We start from the raw sequence: 11,185 nt of genomic DNA, 5'->3' as shown, positions 1-11,185 counted from the left end.
GAAATATTTCCTATTGTTCTTTACAACTTCTAAGTCCTGGTGTCCTATACGTAGGGCATACGCCATGACTTCTACAGAAGGGGTACTCAAATATATTGGATTTATAATTTTTTTCAGGTGGTAGTAAGTCAATGCGAAAATATGAAAACGAATCTCTGTTTGTTCAACTAATTCTAGGCTGAAAAGGTTAATGCTGAAAAAACATGCCGCTTACTCTGCGCGTCGGCCGAGTCGCATAGCAGCAATTTACGCATACAAAAGTAAGCACACGCATCTTCTAACTGTCGACGAAGGAAAAGCAAATTACGGGTGGGTTGCCCACGCAACACGTTAGATTGAAGATCTATTAGGAGAAAGTCAGAATAGGAAGAAAAGAAGGTATGAACATGTACTGAAAAATGTTGCGAAACACAATAAACAAGTGCACATGTAAATATGTAATACAGGTATATGTTTCCATGTGTACGTTACCTTATAATATGGTAGGCCGAGGGATGCTTACGAAGTTATCGCTTACAAATGCGTGAAGCCAGGGTTTGTGCTTCTGGGATTTTTTTTTTTTTTTTGTCTCCGTGTGCGACACTGTCTTCGTTTTTTGTCGCACTCACCCCAAAAACATTCTTGCGAAGAACGCTTTAGTGAAATACCAGCGGACACAAAGCTAGCGTGAATTACCTTCTATTTCAGCATATTGTTGCCGAGCACTCAAACAAAATTTACTTGTCTCACTTGGCATGTACCTGGTGAACTAGTATTGTCAACATGACGTTGTTGCCTTTAAAATGGTTAGGCTTTCGCAGCTGCTGTTACGAGAACACCAGTGGGAAAGAAATTAGAGTACAGGCCTCATTAATTTGCTCCTTACCATTGCCCACTAAAACGGTGCTCATGGAACTAACTCGGCAACACACTTCAACCACAATATACTGTATTTGAAACACATATAACGATACTACATTCACACAAATAAATTACAAGAGTCCAAAAATTCACAGAAAAAAAATGCCGGCCTTCGTCGCTAGTGGCCTCCCCGTTTTAGCTGTACGACCGTCACAGAGATAGCAACCACGGAGACTAGCTCGCAGCGCTCACTGGGGTTTGCCCGGCCAGCCTTGCCCAAGCAGACTGATAAGATCAACGTAACGGGGCTCTCAATCCGCTTCCACACATGCCTAGTGAGCATACGTTGCACACCAGATGGAGTCCACGTGAAAGTCGTCTGTCACGTGGGAAGCAGCGACGGCACCGTCCCCTCTTCAGCTTAAGACGAACTTAGCTGAGGTCACAGTAAGGCCGCCTTGAGATCCTCGAGTTATTCTGCAGGAACAGTCGGGACAGGGTGCTGCCGAGAAGATGGCAGCCGCAAGTGTGACGCTGCGGGAAATGACCAGCGAATCCTGGCGTTCGTATGCGCTGTTAGACGCATGCTTCGCCGAACTGCCGTCTGCTCGGGGCGGGAGGAACCTGGTAGCAGAAGAAGAAAGATGCGATTGCGTATGACTGAATCACAAAGAAAATGAGTGTCCCTAACTGCACGTGTTATCTCTGGAGTACACAGGATATAGGGAAATTCGTACAGCAGATCCAAAACACTCTATGGCAGTGAACTACTTTTTGAGGGTACCTCCTTCTGAAGATGCTGACGACGTGTTCTGCACAGTTGAGGGAATATAGCTCGGAGTGCCCGTCATGCTTTACATGACTCTAAAATCAGTATAGCAAAAAAACGTGAACGGGAATCTAGGAAGGAATGCTTTTAAGGAAGAAGTTTTGCCCTAGGAATAGTCAGATGGTGAAAAAACATTAGATGGTGTAATTCTAGAGGAGACGTGTCTTTTAATACACAAAGCCAGCATACTTGAACACAAGTCAGTGCGTGTACTCCACTAGTTATTTCGAGAAATCTCGTATCTGAACATGAACGGTGAATTGAAATTCTGTAAATAATGTTTTCACCGAGCTGTAACGCATTTTATGGGCAAAGCAACTGCCTTGCCCTTTAACTGCCATTAAGGACTGTCTGAGCGCTGCTGACATGGTAAATCAGTTCTGCGGAGCCCTGTAAGGTGGAGAGAGGTTCATGAGAGGCAAAAAATGTCATCCACCAGACTAGAATGAAGCTACGAACTTCGACTTGCCGATTATTTCCCTCCTGTGCTGCGATATGCTGGCCTTCTAGTTAGCTCATATGGTGGAGCGACCGCCATGGAAGGGCGTTGGTATCGAGGTCGGTCCTCCGACCAGGACGAACTTTTCGTCGATTTTGTGGTGTTCTTTCTCAGATGCTGATGTGGGTTTCTTTTGCATACCTTCGTTCTAAAGTGGGGAGGATTTTTCCTTTCCTACTCTGCTTTGCGGACAGACAGTGACTCGTGATTTTCACAAGAAGCTAATATATCTGTACGGAGATCATTGACTACCTTACGGTCAAGCGACTGGGCTCACGCAAGACTTTAGGCCTGCACAGGCAAGGTCGCAATAATGACTTCGGGGGGGGGGGGGGCACACATCAGGACGATGTGGCGCTGACCGTTCCCAATGTGCACAAGCAGGGTTTCTCTTACTAAGGAGTGTTTTTCAAGCGAAGCCTATATTGCGTCACTCATGTCGCTGTCGGTGTTGGTGTTGCCGTACTAAAAGACCCAAGCTGCGCGAAAATATACATTGCTTGTCAGGCTGCACCTTCGAACCACTGATCTCAGGGTTGGGAGATGATTCAGCCACTGTCGGTTCGCCATACGCGACCTGTAAAGCGGCGTAATATGTGCATAAAGAAATAGGTGAAGTGGAAGGCGCGAGCCAATCATATGCGACCCCCTATCTCCGGTAGTGGGAAAGGGTGTAATGACGTGTTCGCTCTCCCCGCACCCACCGTTTCCCTCCAGCTGAAGCCCATCAGTCAGATGGGGAGGCCACGTTTGGTTCGTTCTACCGAAGAGCAGGCTGCGTTGCAGGAACGACACTGGGAGCGGGCCGCTCGTCATGCGTTCGGCCAAAGAACAGGCAGCCTTTGCTGAACACGGCCGGGAACTCACTCGAGAAAGAGCTGCTTGTCGACGTGCTGACCTCGCCGTGAGGGAACGCGAAGCCGAGGCGTTACGACAACGAAGAGCCGCTGATCCCGAGTTTCGCTGGTACCTCTCTTCACAGCAGTGGAACGGCGGTCAATTTCCTTAAAGTTACCCCTCTTCTTTATTTCTTTTTCTAAATATTTGCAAAATAGTTGTACGCCTATTTAGCTCGCCTATCTGAAGTTGCATGGGACTGAAGGAAAACGTTCAGTACCCGAACCAGAAGTACGCTTCTTAATGTTGGTTGATTCACACATTCACTTTCTTCTATCCCTGGTCTTCGTACCCGGGGATTTGACTCTAATACACGAGCCTACAACGGTCTCCACATATCAAAATATTGTGTTCAATTTGGGGAACCATCCAGAGGGTCTCTGCTTACGGAATAGCGCACTCCGGCTTACGCTGCTCATTCTGACGCGTTCGGAGTACACATAAATACCTGGACTCAGTTTACATGATCTCTTTCGACAGCAGTCGGACAAAATGAAATGCAATTTAATAAGGCAGCGGAAGGGTTCCCGTGTTTGTGCTGTAAAGGGGTTAGTCTTACCTCGCGTGTAGCCTCCGAAGGCAGCTGGTTGGAGTCGCCACGCCGTTGGTGTCACTGTTGCCCTCAGCCTTGATGGAGTTCGGCTTCTTCAACACGCACGGCAGCGTGTCACGCAGGTGGATGTGCGGGTTGCAGCCCAAGACGCCGAGGCTGTACTCTGGAGAGGCCGCTCGGCCACGCTCGACAAACTGGCGAATGTTACTCGCGCCATCTTCCGCGCCATGTGTAATCGGCTCCTCGGACCTGAGTTGACAAATGACGATAATTATGAGTAGTTTTGCAACGATCATTCGTCAAGCAATGCTTCGCTGAACAGGTGTAGCTATTTCGGTGAGATGCTTCCTGCTTTCGTCTAAATAAATATTGTCTACCTAATCAGAACATTGATGTCGTAATTCATTCGAGAAAGATCAAAATTACATCCTGCACTTCTCGCTGCTGAGTGTTCGCTGCTTACCGCGCCCACATTTAAGAAATCACGAATTGGAGATTTAGTAATCTTAGTTCTTCAAGCTCAACAGCCAAGAAGTAAGACCTGAATAAGAAAACACATTGTTTATAGGTAGCTACAAAATGTGTGCCAAAAGTATCTATTTTTCATTGTGTTACAAGCTTCATGTTTAGCTGCAAACGTAAAGGGCTCAGGCAGCCGCATTATAGCTCATGATTATTTTCTTCATTTCTCTTCATTGAGGCACGACTTTATTCAAAGCAATGAAATACGATAGATACAAACTTACATAAAGGTATAATAAATAATACGTCCCCAGTAAAATGTGATCATTAGATCGCATTCCACGTCCTTCTTTCGCTTCCTGGGCACTTTCTTGTGCCACTGTATCCAGCCTTCGCTATAGTGTGCTACTTGGCATTCCTTTAAAAAAGCTTTAATGCATTCAAGGATCTGCTCCAGGTAATGGGAATATTCTAACATATTAATTAAAATGCCACAAGCATCACATTCGGTCTATCGTATACAAATCAAAACAATTCCTTTGTTTACGTGTACTTGAGAAGGACCTACTGAGGCCATATTATCCTATTAGGAAACGTGGGATTGAAGCAGAGCTAGAACACGGACACCTCGCAACTAATTAAGCGAAAGCATGGAGAAGCTACACATCATAGTAAAGTTGGCAAGTCAGATGACTGAACGAGCGGCAAAGCGTCAACGATAAGGTGCACAACAACGTTAAGGTTAAAAAACCAGTTCACGTGGCAAAACCCGTAACATGCGCGTAAGCTGCGTACATTACCTTAGAACACTACAACAATGAATGCAGAGTTTAAGAATCTTGTTAACCCCACTTGGATACACCGGCGAATGCATGTGTCAGAGAGGGATAAATGGGGCATATTCCCAACTTCTTCGAGCTGTCTTCAAAATGTAAGCGCAGTTAATCAAAAAAGCATGGTTTAAGGCACCTTAACATTGTCTCAATCTCCTCACCAAGAGCGATAATTATTTCATACACCCGCGGGTTCTGTCTTTTCCTTTAGGAAGGAATAACGTGATGTTTATTTAATTACCTTTCTGCCTGGTTATTCATTCTGTGCTTGTCTTGACGCCTTTTCATGTCATGACGGCTTTAAAAGGCACAAAATCATTTATAAGCGTTATAAATTTAGTTTCAAAGACATCCGCGTGTCATCGCTATCTTCCTAGTGGCCTATATTTATAAGCTGAGGCAAATATAATGTAAGTTCACGTGTTAATGATGCATAGCGTCTTTTATCATAAAAATGAGCAACATCACCAGAGATGACCTTCAACATGCGCGGATAGCTTTTTGTCCTGTTGAATCAGCGCCTGACAATTAACAGTTGTCAACTAAATTTAAAATATTTGTTAAACCTGTAGACAAAGTATCTTGATCCAGATGATATTCCCAGTGCATTCCTGAGAGGATAGGCATTTTTCCACATCTTTTTTTCCCACATTTCCAAGTACTTGTTTTTAATTTTATGTTTCGGCAATGTGGCGGTTCTAGTGCAGTTTCTCACGACCGAAAAATTAGCAAGAGAATTTCTGTTTATAGAATTGTGGCATTCTGCTACTGACCGCCGGCCTCGCACCAGACTACAGGCCTACAGAGGCAAGGTGGCTATTGTGACTTTGGTGTGTGTGTGTGGGGAGGGGGGGGGGGCACACATAAAGACGATGTGGGGCTGAGCATTCCCAATGTGCTACAGCAGGGTTTCTCTTACTAGGAGGTATTTTTCAAGCGAAGTCTATATTGCGTCACTCGTGTCGACGTCGGTGTAGGTGTTGCCGTACGAAAAGACCCAAGACACGCGAAAATACAGATTGCTTGTCAGGCTGCGCATTCGAGCCACTGACCTCCGGGTTGTTAAATGATTCACGCACTGTCGGTTCACCATACGCGACCTGTAAAGCGGGGTATTATGTGCATGAAGAAATAGGTGAAGCGGAAGGCGTGAGCCAATCATATGCGACCCCCTATCTCCGGTAGTGGGAAAGGGTGTAATGACGTGTTCGCTCTCCCCGCGCCCACCGTTTCCCTCCAGTTGACGCCCGGCAGTCAGATGAGGATGCCACGTTTGGTTCGTTCTACCGAAGAGCAGGCTGCGCTGCAGGAACGACACTGGGAGCGTGCCGCTCGTCATGCGTTCGGCCAAAGAACAGGCAGCCTTTGCTGAACACGGCCGCGAACTCACTCAAGAAATGGCTCCTTGTCGACGTACCGACCTCGCCGTGAGGGAGCGTGAAGCCGAGGCATTACGACAACGAAGAGCCGCTGATCCCGACCTTGGCTTGCACCTCTCTTCACAGCAGTGGAAAGGCGGTCAATTTTCTTAAAGTTGCCCCTCTTGTTTATTTCTTTTTCCAAATATTTGCAAAATTGTTGTACGCCTATTTCGTTCGCCTATCAGAAGTTGCACGGGACTGAAGGAAAACGTTCAGTACCCGAACCAGAAGTACGCTTCTTAATGTTGGTTGATTCACACATTCACTTTCTTCTGTCCCTGGTCTTCGTACCCGGGGATTGGTCTCTAATACACGAGCCAACAACGGTCTCCACATATCAAGATATTGTGTTCAATTTGGGGAACCATCCAGAGCGTCTCTGCTTACGGAATAGCGCACTCCGGCTTACGCTGCTCATTCTGACGCGTTCGGAGTACACATAAATACCCGGACTCAGTTCACATGATCTCTTTTGACACCATCGGACCAAATGAAATGCCATTTAATAAGGCAGCGGAAGGGTTCCCGTGTTTGTGCTGTAAAGGGGTTAGTCTTGCCTCGCGTGTAGCCTCCGAAGGCAGCTGGTTGGAGTCGCCACGCCGTTGGTGTCACTGTTGCCCTCAGCCTTGATGGAGTTCGGCTTCTTCAACACGCACGGCAGCGTGTCACGCAGGTGGATGTGCGGGTTGCAGCCCAAGACGCCGAGGCTGTACTCGGGAGAGGCCGCTCCAACACGCTCGACAAGTTGGCGAATCTTGCTCGCGCCATCTTCCACGCCATGTGTAATCGGCTCCTCTGACCTGAGTTGACAAATGACGTTAATTATGAGTAGTTTTGCAACGGACATTCGTCAAACAAGGCTTCGCTGAACAGGTGCAACTATTCCGGGGAGACGTTTCCTGCTTTAGTCTGAATAAATAGCGTCTACTTAATCGGAACACTGACGTCATAATCCATTCGAGAAAGATGAAAAATAGATCCCGCACTTCTCGCTGCTGAGTTTTCGTTGCTTACCGTGCCAACATTTAGGAAATCGCGATTTGCAGATTTAGTCATCTTAGTTGTTCAAGTGCAGCAGCCAAGTATTTAGATATGAATAAGAAAATAGACTGAAGAAGTTTATAGATAGCCAAAAAATGTGTGCCAAAAGTAACTATTTTCCATTGTGTTACAAGAGAGAGAGAGAGAGAAAACAATTATTCGGACAATCGAGGTAGTTGCTCTTGAGGTCGAGTGGGTGGTGTCCTCATTCCAGGACTCCACTGGCCATGGCTACTCGACGTACTTGCTGGACGAGAGCTTCTTGTCCCGCCAGGGTATCGCTGGTCAGCTGAACTTCCCACCTCTCAAATGACGTGCTAGGCGTCTTTAAGTGTTGGGGCTTGCCCCCTCACCCCCACGAGATTAGAAAGAGTGTAGGGCGTGTGTCGCTGAACCAGGAGCAGATGCCGCGATATGTATGTGGGAGCATTTTACTGTATCTGTGTAGGTTTGGAAATGTGTGTTACAAGCTTCATGTTAAGTTGCGGCAGTAATATGCTCAGGCACCCGCATTATTCATCATGATTATTTTCTTCATTTCTCTTCATTAAGGCACGACTTTATTCAAACCAATGAAAAAGGATAGGTACAAACATGCATAAAATAATATAAATAATAAGTCCCCAGTAAAATGTGATCGTTAAATCGCATTCAACTTCCTTTTTTCGCTTCCTGGACACTTTCTTGTGCCACTGTATCCAGCCCTTCGCTCTAGTGTGCAACTTGCCATTCATTTAAATAAAGTTCTAATGCATTTAAGGATCTGCTCCAAGTAAGGTGGATATTCTAACATATTCATTCAAATGACACAAGCATCAAATTCGGTCCATCGTATACAAATCAAAAGAATTCCTTCGTTTACGTGTTCTTCAGAAGGACCTACTGAGGTCATACTATCCTATTAGGAAACGTGGGATTGAAGCAGAGCTATAGCACGGACACCTCGTAACTAATTAAGCGAAAGCATGGAGAAGCTACACATCATAGTAAAGTTGGCAAGTCAGATGACTGAACGAGCGGCAAAGCGTCAACGATAAGGTGCACAACAACATTAAGGTTAAACCAGTTCACGTGGCAAAAGCCGTAACATGCGCGTAAGTTGCGTACATTACCTCAAAACACTATAACAATGAATGAACGCATGCGTCAGAAAGAGAGTAATGGCGCATATGAGACATTCGCTTAACCGCAGGGGGAATATGGACGCAACTCTGGAATGAGGGAAATTCTAAACACAGTGCAAAAAATGAACATGCACATAAAAAAGGACACGAAAGATGCGGACAAGCGTCTGTCCGCGTCTTCCGTGTCTTCCTTATGTGTATGGGTTTTTTTTGCGCTGTATTTGGCATTTACAATGTTGGACGAACTAGCCTAGCAGACGGACTCTGTGTAATGTTGATCATTGATGAATTCCTCTATTTTAAAGAATCACTGCGAAAACAATTATTGTACTGCGATAACAGTTGAATCATTGCTGTCCTGTAAATACCTCCTTATAGCCTAATGTGTTACAACAGGTAGAAACTCAGCCATCAGTCATGCTGAATAATGAGGTACATCGCCCCCCCCCCTACCTGCTTCCCTTAAGCTATTCCGTCATTGTAAAACTCTGTAAAAAAATTAAACAGCTTCTTTTTCTTCGTAAGACCATACAAAGCGGAAATCTGATTTGTCTTTAGTATAAAATAACATACTCGGCCTTTTTACTGAGTGTTTCCAACGGAACAGTTGTTTCATAACAGAACAACAAAATCAACTATACCTGTATATCTGCAGCTGTCCATTGTCCCTCGATGCGGCTACCGTCTGGTGCTTGGCTCGTTGCACGGTGCATAATGCTTGCTTGATGTGGCACGGACGCACGGTGTCTCTGACACGCATCTCAGCGAGCAGGTTGCACTCAGCCCTCGGGAACGGTCTCCTACGACGCCGTACGCAGCTGTTGCCCGCGCGTTCGTCACCCTTGGTCCACGGCTTTACCTCAAGGTCCCGGTGGTCTGTGAGGACGTCCTCTATGGCCAGGTTGCTGGACACGTTGACGTCTTTGGCCTCCTCTGGACGCGCGACGTGCGAAATCGCCGAAGGCGTTTTGTGGGATGGCGATTCTTCCGAGATGGCGGTTGAGCATTCAAAGAGCAGCCGGCGAACTTCGATGACGCTAGGCACATCTTTGCCCATGGCTGAAACTATGCTGATGCCGTTCTTTTCCGCGATATTGCTAAGTGGGACGGCTACGGTTAGCTACGCGTGTTCTAAAGCACGAGCAGGATTGTCAACGCCACGTGAGCTTCTTGCGCCAGCAGTGGAAGTCAGGGCCTCAGTGTCGTTTCTCTTCTTCCTCTACTCCAATTTTAGGCTTTGTTCAGCGACACACGCCGAAATCTCCACCGGCCTTACGCTAAAACTCTTTGACGTTAAGTGAATGAGGCGGCGCTGGCGTCACCTCCAGGAGTCCCATTCTGAGGCACCCATTCAGTTGCCATGGTAATAAAGGTACCGATCCTTGGATCCTGAACATGTTACATTTAGTTACCACGGTCTTTAGTCGCTGTTTTCGATAACGTGACATTTGTTGAATCAGACCGAGTTAACGCTCGATTTGCAATTCTGGTTTTGGTATATGATGGGTCTCTGACTTCACATGCGATAATCCCACATGTCCGTCTATCATATTGTACTTAATTCTTCTGATTTAGTTAATGAACCCTAAGACCATAGATTACATTTTAATGGTGAGCACCCAGCGATGTGACTTCCCAGCTGGCAGCTGCATAAATTTCGTTACAATTTTTCAATGTTTCGTTTATGTTGTATTATCCCATAACACATGGGTGAGGTCACATTTTGCAGTGCCTACAAGAATGTCTTGCTTAATAAAAAGTGCCATTCATTACGCGGGAAATCTGCTTCGCAGCTCCAACAGCATTTCCTTGTTTTCTTTCTCTTTGGCTGTCTTTTATGATAATAATGACTAAGATCCGAGACGACGGGGAACTTGCCATTGATATCGATTGTGGTAGGAGAAGAAACCGCTGTGATCGCCTTTGTTGTGGCAGCAGGTTTACAGCAAAAAAGTTCAGAATTTATTTTCGTGCCGGATTGCAATATTTACCACTTTCAGATAATGGCTTTTATGAAGTGACTGAGGCAAAGCTTCTAGAAACAATGAGAGAGGAGAACGTGATTAACACTCAGCGAATAGAAATAGGGACAAAATCAAAGATATTCCAACATCTCGTGCACAGCGTTCGGCGCGCGAGTATTTAAGCAGGATACATAAAGATACGCATCAAGCCATACGCCCGAGCCCCCGCCAGGGGCTCAAATGTAAACGTTAAGGCCAGGGTTCACGCATAACGTTATCTAGAAACTTGTGCGAGGTATGGTGACCATGATCGCCCTTGAGACAATTGCGATGTGACACTACTTTGCACGAAATGCGGTGCAGACCACGCAGCTTACGCCCGAACGAGCAAGAGAAAAAGACATCTGAACTCTGAACGTAAAAGAAAACATGTTCTTCGAGAAAGCGCGAAGTGGTTCCATTTTCCCCCTAGTGCAGGGTATGCTGAGGCCACGCCTAGCAGTGCTACCGCAGCAGACTCCGGCTTCAGCTCGGCCAACAAAGAGTGTGGACGTGGTTGTGTCACCAGCCCCCCCCCCCCCTCCTCCCCCCCCAGGGGGAGCAGCCAGCGCTGCTCTACCATCCAAGCAGGCTCCAGCAACCTCTGGTTTGGTGGCCTCGAGGGCTTCGTCTGTGCAGGCGAGCCCTTCAAGGCGAACACAGCGCTGCATGAGCTGGATTCC

At 46.5% G+C, this 11,185-nt stretch overlaps 1 protein-coding gene across 1 annotated transcript; it reads right to left on the bottom strand.

The window, feature by feature from the left end:
• Positions 1 to 911: 911 nt before the first annotated feature.
• Positions 912 to 9,650, bottom strand: LOC135917814 (uncharacterized). The gene is made up of 4 exons (XM_065451415.1): positions 9,141 to 9,650; positions 6,892 to 7,134; positions 3,625 to 3,867; positions 912 to 1,464 (listed from the first exon to the last, which is right to left on the bottom strand). Exons 1-4 carry the CDS (start codon positions 9,554 to 9,556, stop codon positions 1,257 to 1,259), a joined length of 1,110 nt encoding a protein of 369 aa, XP_065307487.1. The 5' UTR covers positions 9,557 to 9,650; the 3' UTR covers positions 912 to 1,256.
• Between the last annotated feature and the right edge of the window lie 1,535 nt (positions 9,651 to 11,185).

This window comes from Dermacentor albipictus, unplaced genomic scaffold (assembly GCF_038994185.2).
Source record: "Dermacentor albipictus isolate Rhodes 1998 colony unplaced genomic scaffold, USDA_Dalb.pri_finalv2 scaffold_13, whole genome shotgun sequence".
Taxonomy (NCBI): Eukaryota; Metazoa; Arthropoda; class Arachnida; order Ixodida; family Ixodidae; genus Dermacentor; species Dermacentor albipictus.
The sequence above is the reverse complement of the archived record's forward strand: the minus strand, read 5'-3'. Positions and strand labels throughout refer to the sequence as shown.

What these genes read in the sequence shown, in the direction of transcription:
- LOC135917814 (XM_065451415.1), bottom strand. Translation starts at nt 9,556, where the DNA reads ATGGGCAAAGATGTGCCTAGCGTCATCGAAGTTCGCCGGCTGCTCTTT. An exon ending in GGACAGCTGCAGATATACAG is followed by an intron (nt 7,135 to 9,140) that starts GTATAGTTGATT and finishes TTGTCAACTCAG; the next exon opens with GTCAGAGGAGCCGATTACAC. An exon ending in CTTCGGAGGCTACACGCGAG is followed by an intron (nt 3,868 to 6,891) that starts GCAAGACTAACC and finishes TTGTCAACTCAG; the next exon opens with GTCCGAGGAGCCGATTACAC.